We start from the raw sequence: 15,730 nt of genomic DNA on the forward strand, positions 1-15,730 counted from the left end.
GAATAGTACTACACTGTTTCAATTATTGTAGCTTTATATGGTTTGAAATCAGAAAATATATATCTTCTAGCTTTGTTCTTTTTCAAGATCGTTTTGGGTACCTAGAGTCCATATTCCATATTAGGATAGATTTTTTTCTGAAAAATAAATATATAAATATATGATAGTTTCACCTAAAAAAATAGAAAAAAAATATTCTCTGGTAAGAAAGAAAGCAAAAAGAAATATTGAAATGTTATCTTTAAGTCATCAAAAGCTTGGTATCAGACAAATGAAACTGTTATGTGAGATTATCATTTTTAATTTTAGATAAATTGCCATAATACTAGATGTCAACTACTAAGCCAAGCATGGGAGGGAGGGATAGGGAGAGAATGGGGTGGGGATTGGGTGGGGGCTGACTGGGAAAAGTGTGCATGTATGTCTACAAAAGTATGTATCCTACTATGATGTATGAATACAGTGCACCAATTAAAAAAAATAAAATAAATAAAAGTCAACTCAGGGACTTTTAATGGTGACCCTCAATTTTCCCTCTTCATGGGGAAATTGCCTGAGTCATCTCTGTATCCAGAATGGCTAGAGTGAGGCCTAAAATACCTCTAAGAACTTTATACAAAAAAAAAATTGGGGGGGGGGTGAATGAGCAAAAGCATAAATACCGATAGATTAGATCTTCCCAAGCAGTCAAGTGTCTCTGTGTAGAGTAAGGCCACCTTTGTGTGCAGCTGGGGGTAGGGATATACTTTTGTTCTGCAAGACAGATTCGTTACTGACTCACACCTCTTCACTCTTCAATCCACATCTTCATGTGGGCAGGGGAGAGGGAGGGAAGGGTGTGTGTGTGTGTGTGTGTGTGTGTGTGTGTGTATACACGCTTGTGGGTATTTTTCTTCCTCGTCTAGATGGGATGGGAGTGACCTACGTACTGCTTGCTAGGATGAAACCTGTACCAGACAGCTGACTGAGGGCACATGGAACCTACAGGTGAAACAGAAATGGAAGATTGCACTATTCTTTTTTTGTGTGTATGGTGCTGAGGATTGCACTTTACCTTTGAGCTATAACCCCAGTCCTTTTTTTTTAAATTTTGAAACAGGGTCTTGCTAAGTTGCTGAGGGCTTTGCTAAAGTGGTGGTCCTCCTGTCACAGCCTCCTCAGTACTAAATTAGAGGTGTGTGCCACCACTTCTGGCAAACTGTTTCTTTGAAGTACATGAGCTCTCGGCCTATCACTCACAGCGCCTGGAGATGTGAACAACATCATGGAGAGGCAGGCAAGGGATATCAGAAGGGCAGTGACCCCTTCTGGGGAAGGGTTCAGAGAAGCATGACTCATGAAAAAAAGAAAATATTCCTGAGGGCACAGTCCTGAGATCCCAGATGCCAGGTGAACTTCATCTTGACTTCTTCCTTCATTCTCTAAACACTCACAGGTTGAAAAGTCCTTATGTAAAAAGCTTGAGATAAGACATGATTCAAATTCTGAATTGTACTGAATTTGGGAATATCTGCATATACAAAATGAGCTGTCTTGAGAATGGGACCCAAGTTGAAACATGGGATTCATCATGTTTGCTGTGCAGCCGGAATGTAGTCCTGTATGGTATTTCTAGTGTGCCAGTATTTTGAAGGCAACCTGCCACACAAGCTCAGGTGTGGGATTTCTCCCTGTGGCATCCTATTGGCACTATAAGAGGTTTGGATTTTGCAGCATTTTAGATTTCTGACTTTCAGAGTAGGAATACTCAATCTGCCTCCAAATGCCTTCTAGAAGCTAGGTCCTTTTCTAGGCACTTGGAATACACCAATGAATGGAACAAGCAAAGCCCTTCTGAAAAAGCAGAGCCCTTCTAAACTCATGGTGCTGCCTGGCAATCTAGTTCCAGTGGGGTGGAACCTCATGCCCTGATTTTGAGAGAGGTTTCAAAACCTATTGAAGCCCAGCGAGAAAACCCCTGACTGCAGATGCCTTTGGGGGCTGGGCATGAAGACAGCATGGGATACGTAGCAAGACTGCTCATTTGCCAAGCTTGGTCAGGCCTCTCGGTGAGTGGACATGCTAAGGAACGGGATCATAATGGCCCACCCAAGTCTTGGGCGTTTGGGGAGGTTTGGGTAAAGAAGGACACAGCAATATCTTAACTACTAGCCACAATTTCCCATGACTGGCCACAGCCAGAATGTGTTCCTGACTGTCGAAAGTAGGCACCTGGTTTGGCTCATGAGCCAGAGTTGCAGGCACCTTTACACCCAGTTGAATATAAATGCCCTAATTGATATCAAATATGTAATAAGGAGCTTCCGAAAGTAAGCTGGGGGAGATGCAAAGAGATTAATACTAGGTGAAGGAAAGAGCCACATCAAAAAAGATGGGAGACTTAAGCCAAACTTAAAACATGCCAACCTAGCTGAGACCTGATCTTCCAGCCTCAACTGTGCTCATGGAGTTGGCTCGACTTAATGACTCATCTGTGGTCCTCTGATAAATAATGCAATTCTCCACAGTTTCTCTTCTATTAGATGGGTCCTCTAGATTCCAACAACTCTACAGCTCCTTCATTTGTTTATTTAGTTATTGTACTGGGGATTGAATCCAGGGACATTCCACCTCCACGTTAGTATTGCCCTTTTTATTTTGAAACAGGGTCTCACTAAGTTGCTGAGGCTTGCCTTGGACCAACAATACTCTAGTCTCAGGCTCCCAAATTCTGAGATTACAGGCCACATCCAGCTTTCCCAGCCCTTTTACTCCTATTTCACTGTTACACTGTTTTCCTCCTGTCTTCCCAGGCTCCCTGAAGCAAGAATTTGCTAAAGATGCCCAGGCCCCTAACAGCAAGCCAGGACAAGATTCCGCTGAGCAGCAGGTTTCCTGGGCTTGGCGCAGAAAATCAAAGAAGGCTCGTAAAGAAAAATAATGAGCCTGAAGCTGATTAAACATCAATCATTTCTCCCTGTCTCTGGGCCTCTCGAGGAGACCAGAGTTGCTTTCCAAAGAGTTTGTGAATCTCATTCATTCGGCGGCCATTTGCTCCTTGGCAGCTGCAGTCCTCCACTTTCAATGTGGATTGGAATAAATCGTTTTTAAATTGCTCAGAGATGCAGAGGAAGAAGGTAGAAGCAGAAAGGGTTATAAATGCAGAGCCTGACTGGTCTATCCTGTCATTATTAAGGAGGCCAAGACTCATTCATTTTAGCGCGTGCATGGCTATGTCCTGAGTGTAAGGAGAGTCTCCGGGATACACTGTCTCAGCCTCATCACATTTGCCAAGTGTTTGAGCCATAATTCCACTAGGAGCATTTTAATATATTCTTGTCAGATAAGCAGGCTCTATGTAATGGGATCAGTGACATCCTCAGAAGGTACCCATTTTCCAAGGATGAATAAATGCCCCTCATACTCAAAATTTAAGCTGCACTCCTTGGCTCTTAAGCTGTCTCTGACATAGTGGCCATGGTCTCAGAGGCCTCTTTTCTTGTCCTTCCCTGGGCATCAAGGGACCTTGGTTTTGGCCTATTTCCCATTTTCTGACAGGGTAAATGGATGGTAAGTAAGTAAGGGTTCTTTTAAAATTTGCAAGGCTGAGCAAGACATTCACGAGGCTGGGTTAATAGAAGTGTGCGAGACAGTAATGACATGCTGCTGAAAACCAGCTCTGCTGAATGTTATTTTAAAGGAGCTTGAACTTTTTCCACAATCTGATGTGGAGAAAAGTAAAATGAGGCAAATGGCAAAAATAGCATTGCTGTTAAAGGGTCCGGACATCCTGATGGTTCTGAAATGTCAACCTGAGACAGGAGGTGACGTGAAGTGAGCGGTGGAACTGGGACATGCGACACTCCTGGAGGACTACAGACTATTACCAGACCACAGGTGACCTTGTAAGAAAATAAAATCTTAATTAAATAAACCAGGTCTTTGGCCAAGGAGTTATACAATTTGTGAAACTCTCATTCATGGCATTAGACAAATGACTTAGAGGCAGAAAGGATCAAATGTATTTTCAGATGGAGAAACAGAAGCAAAGAGGAGATATACGAGATACATGTCCTCTCAGCTGGTGGGTGTCCATTAAGTTGGGTGCTTATGAAGATGGTATGCTGACGGCCTAATACATCTTTAATTCACAACTGAACAATCATGAGTTGGAGCCAACTTTACGCCTTACCTCAATTTACCAATGGCAAGTCCGGCTCTCTAGATTTAACAATAATACCAGCTTTGTAGACAACCGCTTAAGGCTGTTGTGAGATAGAAAAGTATTGGAAAATAAACAGTGTGTGGTGGTGCATTCTGTAATCCTAGTACTTGGGAGGCTGAAACTAGAGGATCACAGGCTCGAGGACAGCCTCAGCAAGCAGTGAGACCCTGTTTCAAAGTAAAAATTAAATAGGGCTGGGGGTGTAGCTTGGAGGTAGAATGCTCCTGGGTTCAATTGCCAGTTCCACACGAAGCAGGAGGAGGAGGAGGAGGAGGAGGAGGAGGAAGAGGAGGAGAAGACGAGGAAGATGAAGACGAAGACGAAGACGAAGACGAAGACGAAGACGAAGAAGAAGAAGAAGAAGAAGAAGAAGAAGAAGAAGAATTGGAGGAGGGGGGAGGGGGAACGAAGGGAAGAAATTCACCATTGATAATAAACTCCCTTATGCTTTAGGAGGCATTAGGGGAGGAATCCACTTATTTTTTTCCACTGTTGTATCCCTTGTACGATGCTTGGCATATAGCAGCTGCTCAATAAATAGTTGCAAAATTCCCAAATATGAATTTATTAATAAACAAGAGAAGCATACCTAACACCTGACAGTGCCAGCTCATACTTTAAGGCCAACTCTATTTTGTTCACAGCCTTCCAATTCCACTTGGTACTTCCATGGCCAGATTTATAGAGAGAACACAGCCCATTGGATAGACTCCCCCATGGAGTCAAAGCAGCATGTAACCATGCTACAGCCCAGCACAGGAATCCACAATAGCTTCATCAACTTCTTACACCACAGGGTCTGGACTGTATCTAGTTCTGTGTCAATAAGCTCTTATATCCTTATCACACTGTATCTTCCACTATTTTCTAAGACTTAGACTCAATAAGCTAAACTAGGTTAGCATAGACTTAATAGACAGAACTAGGTTTCTAGTTCTGTCCTGTGTGCCACTGGTACCTTGGCAATGTGATTATGAATCCTATTTGGCCTAAATGCCAGGTACATCCCCACCCAGCCACCTCTTAATCTTTGTCATGATGTTCTCCCAGCTCCTGAAGCTGGTAGGGACTGTGGTGTCCAGTTATATATTCATTGAATGAAGAGGTGTGGGGAGAAGCTGGCTGGGGACCCAATTTGATTCCTTAAGTGGAGTTGTGTGGGTGAGGAGTTCAGTACCTCTGGTTTGCTGTGAAGGCTGCTATCTGCCAGGTCTGTCCTTGAAGATAGGGCCTTACCTTTCCCTCATGTGGCCCCATCCCCACCTCCTGGCTTCTTGGCTACCACAGAGAAAGTCCTCTGTACATGGCTTTCAAAAATATTTTTGCCAATACCATACTGCTTTTATTATTATTGTTTTGTAGTACAATTTGAGATCAGGTATGTGATGCTTCTGGCATGGTCCTTACCGCTGAGAATTGCTCTGGCTATTCTGGGTGTTTTGTTTTTTTCCATATGATCAGAATATTATAAGACTTGCATATCTACCGTCATAGCAGCACAATTTACAATAGCCAAATTATGAACTAGCCTAGACATCTATCAATGGATGAAAGGATCACAAAACTTTGGTCTATAAACATAATGGAATTTTACTCAGCCATAAAGAGGAACAAAATCACACCTTTTGCAGGAAAATGGATGGAACTTAAGAATATTATACTAAGTGAATATAGCCAGTTCCAAAGAATGAGCATTTGTATATTCTCTTATATGTGGAAGCTAGAGAAATATTTGGAAATGAGGGCAACATCCGATGGAGGAGCAGAGACTCCAGGGGAACGACTGAGGGGGATTAGAAAATGTAACGGGGAGGAGGACAAAGTCATAAAAAACGCATAATGCTATGAATGTATATAAAATTACCAGTTGCAATCTCAAGGACTTGGAAGGGGAGGTAGAGGGGGGCCTGGTAGGGAGGGCATCAACATTTGTGTGCATGTATTTTTCTGACACTCTGTACTCCTAAAGTGACAATCCCCTCAATTAAAAAAATTTAGCTGCACCAATGTTTCCTATGTTTAAATCAATAAACTTGTAGCCCCTCCTTCTACAATTCATTAACTTTTCAGTGACAGCCAGTCTAGCAAACAACACTGCTCAATCAAGGCCTGAAGAGCTATTGCATACTTAAAAAGGACGCTGATCCCGGTTTTTCAATGCCAATGGAAACAAACCTGTAAATAGTATCCCTGTTCAGTGTTTACAAATCTATGAAAAGCTTACTTTGGTTTCCCGGAGAAGAAATTGCAGATCCCGTCCACTAAGGATACCGTGGTTTTTTACATAACTGGGAATATTCTTGGTGCTGGAGCCATAGACAGTTGCGTGCACTTCCATGTACGTGTGAATGATGTCCAAATACATCTTCTTGTTCTAAAGAGGGGGAACAAGCAAAAAATATTGTATTCCCTTTCATTCAGTAAACAACCTGTCAGGATAGACTTCTACGAGCTAGAGACCACAGAGAGAGGAATTCTCAACGCGGCTATCACAGGAGTTTGGCAATCCAACTACTGGACTTTCTTTGAAAGGTAAACTGGCTGAACTCTGAGGGGAAGAAAACATTCACAACGCTGCTGTACATTTCTGCAAGAAGAAACATGTTCTATGGCAACACACTACTGAATACTGATAACAGATCATGGCTAGCTCTTTTGAAGTAAATTGCTAGAGACCCACAATTTTGGCTCATTTTCTTTATGGGGGAGGAAGTTTGGGAAAGAGAAGTCCAGAGAAGGCAGTAGGTTGGGCTAGAATATTTATCCGAAGATGTTAAATTGTCCCCAAGGAATACAAACATCCCCTGATCTTGCCAATATTTCTAGTGATGATTAACTCATGCCGTCAGAACTGGATTCTGCTTAACTCCCATCATGGGGAGATGAGTTTCCCACAATAAATACTGATGGACTCAGCATCCAGGTAGACAAAAGCAGAAAAAAGGACTAAATGGGGGGGGGGGGCAAAAGCAGAAAAAAGGACTAATCGGGAACTTTGATGAGACTCGGAACATTCAGGAGGAGTTTCACTTTTTATTCTTGATGCAAAACCAGACCTCTTTCCTGTACTTTCAGGCACTGAATTTTGAGGCATGTCTTCTAAATCAAAACCACCTGCAAAGTGAAGCGCTCACTTTCTCTTCCTCTTCATGTTTCCATGTGACTAAGTTGTACAAGATGAATTTTGTACAGCTTGGTTTTTTTGTTTTGTTTTGTTTTGTTTTGTTTTTTAAATTTGAAAGATCCAAGCTCTGTAATGCTTTCCAGTTGCATGGAAGCAGGGTATGGTTTCTTCATTCCAAGACAGTTTTCAGACACTCTGGGAAAATCTAATAATAGCTGGCTTGTGACTTAAGACCTTGAGGAACGTGGGGTGTGGCGGTGGCAGCCACAGAGCTCAGGAAGCGGAGGCAGGCTCTGAGTGCCGTGGGTCATGCTCTGCCTCTGCCGCTCACTGCCCTGGGACTCCTGCACAGGACTCTTCGTGGGGGTGTGGGGGGTTAAAGCATGGAGAAGAAGTTTTCATGAATGGAAAAGCAGCAAAGCAGCAAGTTTAATGGTTTCACACATCAGATGGTGTCTGGCACTGAGCAGGCCCCTTCCTGCAGCCGAATGCATGAGATAAATGAACATCTGAACTGCCAGTTTAACTCCATGCCATGTTTGGTGGAGCTGTGAGATGCTGGGCTCATTACTTTGGAGACACAGACCCTCAAATAGCAGAGAGATTAACGGCAGTTTATAAATCATGAGTTCATTACCTTGTAAAAGTTCATTGGAAGGGTTCTAGGATATGGTTCTTGTGCTAGGCATGACCCCTGCCCCCCAACTCTTCTCAGGATCTCAGCCTCCACTCACAGTCCCTGCTGAGGAGGCTGAGGGCTGGAGAACCCTGCCCCTCTCCTGCTGATGGACCAGCAGCACAGGAATGGCAGGCTGAGGCAGAGGAGGGGAACCCACCAGATCTTCCCTCGGGCAGTCAGCATCTACAGCAGAAAGGTCAGGCAGTGCTGGAGTCTGCACAGTTATGGGCTAGTAACAAAGTCAGAGGAAGCCAGCTACTATTATGGGGTGGGGAAAGAACCAAGGAGTTAGGTCCCGGGAAGGAGAGAGGAAGGTAGGCAAACAGGTGTCAGTGAGAGGGACCCAGAGAGTGACTGAGGCTGAGGTATCATCCTTGTGAGTAAGAGAGTGAGGGAAGAGTGTTGGAGGAGAAGAGTAAGAGGAGGACAAAGCAGAAGGAGAGGAGAAGAAAATAATAGAAGGAGGAAAAAGAGACGAGATTAAGGAAAGAAGGTAGAACAACAAAGAGAAAGCTAGGCCTGGAACTGCTCTTGTGCTCGATCACCTGTGGCATCCCATAGTCTAGATTTCTTGGTTCCTCTGGATCCTTTCAGCACAGCCCCTCAAACTCTTCCTAGACCCTGCCCCACAGTTTTACTTGAACTACTCAGGGAAGGATCCATTCACCCACCAGGCGGCCTCTCAGGGTACCTTGCAGGCCTTGCAGTGGGACTGGGGTGGGAACAGGTGTCTGTCCCTGATGCAAAAGAAGATACTCTCTTTTGCAAAGCCAGCTGCTAACTAGTGAGGTTGGACCCCAGACCTCAAGCTGAGGTCTGCCATAGGCTGCAGGAAGGAGAGCAAATGGCCCATCTCATTCCTGCTCTGCAGAAAGACAGTCAATACAGATAGACAAAATCAGATGCTCAGACCAGATGCCTGAGAAAGGACCAATACACCAGGTTATACATGTATTGTCATAAAACCCCAGAGAAGGTTGAGGCTCCTTGAAGTGTGACAATGGGGCAAGTTCAGGCAAGAAGAAAGCAGTCTATGCAAATACTAATAAAGTGTATGAATTTATTAATGCTAAGGCATCATAAGGTCTGAAAGTAGACATTACCTTTAAAGCGGATTTAGAAAATCTTACAAATGAGAAAATTCCAGTAGGTGATTAGAGGGAAAAATGTTTCAAGCATAACTTTATCCTTTGAAGTTGATGTGACAATTAGGTAACTCTACCTCAACTCTTTTCTGCCACTTTTCAGGGCTCTGTAGAATCTGGCAAGGCTGACCAAGCTATCTATTCCAACTAAAGTTGGCACAGAAGCCTCCGGGAACAAGCTACCTCACACCCAAAGTGATGACTCACTGGATGCTAAAAGAACCCAACAAGGGACTACCAGCTCAGATCTCTTTCTGGAATTTTGAGTCCAAATATTCCACTGTCTCCTGAAACGTTTCACCTGGTGTGCTATATCTACTTCCAACTCATCAGGTCTAAAAGAGGACCCATCACCTTACCCAGCCAGCATCCCACACCTGTTCCTGAGCTCAGAGACTGGCATCAATCTCCCCACCAGGTACCTGGACTGAATTGCACTTAGTAAATCCCCACCAATACCACACTGAATGAGTCACAGAGTCCAGTGGATGTTGCCTCTAGAATATCAAGTTGATCTCTACCTCTGTAGGTCCTGATCATCACTCATTTGGATTGTGCCAGGATTAACACAATCAGGACCTTACCATACCTCCCTGTGACTCCAAAGATGATGAGACTTGCCCATGATTTCTGTGAGTAAGCAGCAGTGTTGGGAGCCAATGCAAGACAATCTGTTTAACTTGATGCTACTTTGGCAAACTTTTAACAATGCAAAGCAATATATGCATGTATATAAATGCATACACGCGCACACACACACACACACACACACACACACACACACACACACGTGGATATTTGTAGTTAAAGTACAAAAATGCATGAGGATGACATAAACTAACTTCTACTGATTATTGAAGAAAATTGGTCCAAAGAAGAAGTGGATGGAGCTTTAGTGATATACTTGTAATATATCATTTCTACATTAAAATGTTGCAAGATATTAACATCTATAAATCTGGGTGGTATATGATTTGTGTCTCCCCAAAATTTATGTATTGAAAATCCTTGTATTAATGGGCCTTTAGGAGGTAATTAGGATTAGAAGGGGTCATGTAGGTGGGGACCTAGGACAGCAGTGGTGCCTTTATGAGAAAAGAAAGAGTGGCCTGAGCTAGCTCACTCGCTGTCTTTCATGTAATGCCTCTACTGTGTTGTGATGTAGCACGAGGCCCTCACCAGACCCCCACGGCTGCCGGAACCATGCTCTTGACTTCCCAGACTCCAGAAGACTGAGCCAAATAAACATCTGGTCTTTATAAGTTACCCAGTCTCAAATATTTTGTTATAGCAACAGAAAATGGGCTAAGACAAATGGCTTATTTGTAATGACTTCTGTATATTTGATATATTTCACACTAAAAGAAAAATCTCTGTATATTTGATATATTTCACAATTAAAATAGATGTGATCATGAATAACAAAACCTGGGGTACATCCAAGACTCCAGTGCATCGCAATATCACCGAACTGGAAAACTCTGTTCTTGCCACTGAGAGGCTTAAAGATGCCTCTTCTGTCTCCAGTGCACAAAATGCCTTATGTTTTTAAGAAAAAGGAGGCTGAGGTTTCCTAAATTAAGGATGTTCCTGTCTGCCTTTCTGCAACTCCCAGGAAGGCCCAATGTGAGGCTGACATTCGGAGGTGGGAACGTTTTCAGCAGATACCCTCTCCCTTCTTTGATTTTGCTTACCTAAGCCTAGGGGAAGGTAACACCACAGACCCAGTAGGCCTTTGATCTAAAAACAAGGTCAAGATCACCACTCCCTAAAAACCTCCCTTCTCTGACTTGGGGGGCCAAGGTCAGAGAAAACCATCTACTCCCAAAGCTCTACCACCTACTGATTTCTTGAGATGTGGTCAAAAGGGGCCAACACTGAGCCTCACACCATAGCAACCTGCCGCCCTTGTAACAGAGCCATGGGAACTGTCTCCATGAGGCCCTAGCTGAGCAACCGGCAGCCCCCCAGCGCTTTCCATCTCTAGTTCAATTTAAATTCCCATTAAAACAACTGATCTAACTAATTAAAATTTAAATCTACCTACCCTCTTTGGGGCGGGGGAGCAAAGGGGAAGCAGAGAGCTTGCTAGAGCCAGTGAGTGTGCTTGTCAGCATGTCTCTGCGTCTCCGGCTGTTTATGGCTGTAGCTGGAGGCAGGTACATTTGTAGAACTGGTAGTAAGATATTTAGAGCTTGGATGGAGAGCTTCAGGAAAGCAATTCTAACTAAGCAACACACATACAAGTGTGCAGTGGAGGAGAGGCAGTAAACAGAGCCAGAGGATCAGAAGTTCTCTGTCCAACTTCTGTTTTAGCTTGGGGTTTGGGGGTACAGGAATTTTCTTTCTTTCTTCCTTCCTTCCTTCCTTCCTTCCTTCCTTCCTTCCTTCCTTCCTTCCTTTCCTTCCTTCCTTCCTTCCTGTTTGTGGCAAGTGGCAGCATTCTGAGCTTTGGGTTGGAGTGGGCATTATGCGCTTTTCTCCCCATTAACACCCCTGGGCCCCGCTGCAGATGCACATGGCCCTTCTCTTAGACATTATTTCCCTGTGTCTACATGGCACCCGGTGACTGTGTCTACATGGCACCCGGTGACTTGCCATTTAAAAAAAAAAGAAGCCGGGCATGGTGGCACACAATTGTAATCCCAGTACTTGGAAGGCTGAGAGAGAAGGAATTAGGTTCTCGGACAGCCTCAGGTACTTAGTGAGGCCCTCCACAACTTAGGGAGACCCTGTTTCAAAATAAAGAACAAAAAAATCAGGCTGGGGGTGTAGCTTGGAGGTAGAATGCCCCTGTGTTCCATCCCCAGCAACACACACACACACACACACACACACACACACACACACACTGCAGTCCTGCGCAAGGTGCTTTGCTCAGTGGGAGCACCTGGTAAGCAAGCAGTTGAAGTCCTCCCTGGGAAGTGCCCAGAGAATATGGACAGTCAAGTGACAGAGTGACAGAGGAAAGCGGCAAAAGGAGGTTGCAGAGGCCAGTGTGGGTCCTGCCTCATGGAGGCCGGGCTCCAGGCAAAGAGAAAGAAGTCCCCTCACACAGCCAGTGAGAGTGTGTGTTGCTCTGGCAGGCTCTTGGTCCAAGGCTCTAGGCACATTCTTGCCCTCCCTCATGGCTCTAAGAGTCAGACCATCTCTGCTGTGGTCCAGGCTAGTACAGCTGGGCTGTCACTTACAGCAAGAAGAGTCCTGCCAAGTACGTTTGTGATCAGATGCTTTGTGGATTTTTCGATCACTTTTAAAGTAGTAAGATATTTACTAAAATACAGAGTAGTAGCTACCAACCGCCTTCCCACAAATAAAAATTGGCTTAATACATGGTTTTACAAATACAGATGCTCATTGACTTACAATGGAGCTACATCTTGAAAAACACATCATTAAGTTGAAAATATCAAGCCAGGCGTAGTGGCACATGCTTGTAATCCCAGTACTTGGGAGGCTGAGACAGGAGGATCGCAGGATCACAGCCAGCCTCAGCTACTTAGGCCCTCTGCAACCCTGTTCAAAAATGAATAATAAAATAGGGCTGGGGATGTAACTCAAAGGTAGAATGTGCCTGGGTTCAATCACCAGTTCCTCAAAAAAAAAAAGTAGAAAATATCATAAATCAAAAGAACATTTAATACTCTAATAAACTCATTGTAAATTTGAAAAAATTTACATAAGTCAAACAATAAATTGGGGACCACATGCAAGGAACGCAGCTAACTGAAGCAGTGGACAGCAACCAGAGATAAGGACCATGCACATGAGCCTTTGCATAGGTCCTGCTTTTTAGAGGCTGTGGGCTAAGACACTGTCTCCAACTCTCACTCCCTCAACTCACTCTCCTTATTACTACTAGCTTCCAAAATAGAAGATTTTGTTCCTTTGTAGAAAGGGGTTCACAGAGCTTTCTCAGAAAACTGTGAATGGATCCACTTCTGGGTATCTTTCCAAAGGGGCCGAAATCAGAGAATTATAGTAATATATGCATACTCATGTTTATACCAGCACAATTCATAATAGCCAAATAATAGAACCAACCTAGGTGTCCATCAACAGATGAATAGATCACAAAATCATGAAATATACATACAATGTAATTCTCTTCACCAGTAAAGAAGAATCAAATTATGTCCTTTGCAAGAAAATGGAAGGACCCGGAGAACATTATGTTAAGTGAGATTAGCCAGTCACAGAAAGTGAAGTCCTATGCTTTCTCTAATATGTTTGAGCTAGGGAGTAATGGGAATATCAGAGGGATTATAGATAATGGAGGAGAAACCTCAGTGGAGCCAGGGAGGTGGTCTAAGGGAAGGGGAGGGGGAAGGCTGAAGTTCATTAATGGAATTACTACCATCAGCTCTGGGTACATATGTGAAAATACCAATGTCAATCTTAGTACTCTGTATGGGGAAGCGGAAGATGGGGAGGCAGGGGGGCCTATCAAGTGCTGTGTGCATGTATGTCATTGTCAACATGATTTATATTATGATGTGAGACTATAATGTACCAATAAAAGCATATTTTAAAAAAAGGAGTTCACAGGTGCTCTGGTCAGTGGGATAAAGACCTCCTTTCTCAGCTCTGCACATAAGGTCCTTCACAATCTGGGCTTCCTTCCTGCAAGGTCTCCAGCGTCACCCCCTACTGTTTATTCCTCGTCCTGCTTTGCTTAAGGCCTTGTTACACTTGTCCCTTGTTACCAAACTACTCCTCCACCACCCCACACATCTGGTTCCACTGCCTCTGCCTGCCCTTTCTTCCTCCCTCCTTTGTCCCTGAACGGACTTCTTTCTCCCTACCCTTGAGTACTGGGTCCCCACTTCTGGAGTCACCCAAGTAAATTTAGCTGCCACCTGCCCTGTCCCTTTAGTATCTTTCTGCCTGGTCTCTTCCAGTGACACTGTTCCTGGAGGTCCCCACCCAGGTGGAAGTGTTAACTTGTCAAGGGTCAGACACAAGGCTCAGCAGACACCTGGTATGGAGAAGGTGCTCCGTCAATACCCACTGGCTGAGTAGGAGGGACAAAGAAGACACATGAATCACAAAGCATTTATGGGTTTGTGGCAAAGCCGGTCTCGGGCAACCCCTTCTACCCCAGTGTTTTCAAATACCCACCAAAGACCTGCCTGTCCTTCCACTTGGTGTCAGGGCTTAAGTTGTTCCATCTATTTCTAGCAAATAGATTCAAGTTCATGACTACCTAAAGGAGATATTTTTTAAAATAAAAAATAAAAGGAGAGTTGTAAACCTTTATAAGTATACTACACAGTGCACAGTTGATTCATCTTTTTTTTTTTAACATAGCTAGCATGAATGAGGTTCTCTCTTAAGTCTTTCTGCAATAAAGAAAGAATGGAGGTAGAGATGGGTACAAAAGGAAGCTGCCTCTTTAGCTTGCTCCCCAAAGGTAGAATCCAACAAAGATAAAGAAGTATTTTCTTCCAAGATTGGAGGCAAGCTCTAAAATGCAAATCTGTGAATTTCAGCAGTGAAGCAGAAATAATTTACATCATAGAATAATTTAAAGTCTGTGCTGTTCTGGGCTCATTTATTTCAAGTAACTTCCCAAGGGTAAGGTGTGTGTGTGGGGGAGGGGAAGCGGTCTTTGCTGAGTCTCTCTCAAGCCTCATAGGTTCCAAGGACCCCTGGACACTAAGCATCTCAAAGGCAGTGCAATCCTTCCCCCCTCCTTCCCAAATCCTTATTTCTCTTAAGAGAAAGAATTGTGCCCAATTATTACGGTGGGAGTAGGAAGAGGAACCTTGTTCTCTTGTCTCTGGCTTGGTCCTTGGTTCACCTTTAGGCCACGAGCAATAAAAAAAAAAGTATATCTACTTTTTGTGATATACAAATTGAACATTCCTAACCTGAAAATCTGAAACCTGAAATGCTCCCAAATCTGAAACTTTGTAGTTTTTTGTAAAACTCTGTAAAGTTTTAGATTTGGGAGCATTTCAGATTTCAGATTTTCAGATTAAAATGCTCAATCAGGAAAATCTATGCAAATATTCCCCAATCCCCCAAACTCTGAAATCGGAAACACGTCTGCTTCCTAGCATTTCAGTTAAGGGACACACAAAACCACATTTACACCAAGTAGTTTATAATTAATCCAGGGCAATGGTGGAGTTGCAGTAAGGCGGCACTGGAGTACGCTTAGAAGTTGTTCTAGAACTGACTGACCTGGGGAGTCAGGGATAGGGAGCAATATTCTCTACTATGATTAGGTGAGAAGTTTGGTCTCTGGTTTAAAAAAAAAAAATTCTCAGGCTAAAGGTGATGGAAAGAACAGTGGGTCCTGTTTTTGCAATTTGATGGCTAGTTTCTCATCCATAAATAGGGGATAATGACAATTCACAGTTCTCTTAGACACCTACTATATGCACAACACCCAGGAGGAACTGGGGATAATAAAATGGATGTAGGAGTGTTTAAACATGGACCCTTATTTTAAAAGATATGGTGCTAATACTACCATCCTCCCAAACATAAAATGTAACAAGCTAGAAATGGCAGTCCTGGGATGGCTAGAACCTTCACCTCACTGCCCAGCTTGAACCCGTGCCTCCTCC

General features: G+C 43.7%; 1 protein-coding gene across 1 annotated transcript in view; it reads right to left on the minus strand.

Moving 5' to 3' along the window:
* Positions 1 to 15,730, minus strand: part of MGAT5 (alpha-1,6-mannosylglycoprotein 6-beta-N-acetylglucosaminyltransferase) — a gene marked incomplete at both ends in the record, with an annotated part of 233,475 nt that overhangs the window by 44,760 nt on the left and 172,985 nt on the right. The window contains one exon of the mRNA XM_080689223.1: positions 6,429 to 6,578. Coding sequence (XP_080545349.1) covers positions 6,429 to 6,578 — 150 coding nt within the window. The remainder of the gene's footprint in view (positions 1 to 6,428; positions 6,579 to 15,730) is intronic.

This window comes from Muscardinus avellanarius (genome assembly GCF_963383645.1).
Source record: "Muscardinus avellanarius genome assembly, chromosome: 2".
NCBI lineage: Eukaryota > Metazoa > Chordata > Mammalia > Rodentia > Gliridae > Muscardinus > Muscardinus avellanarius.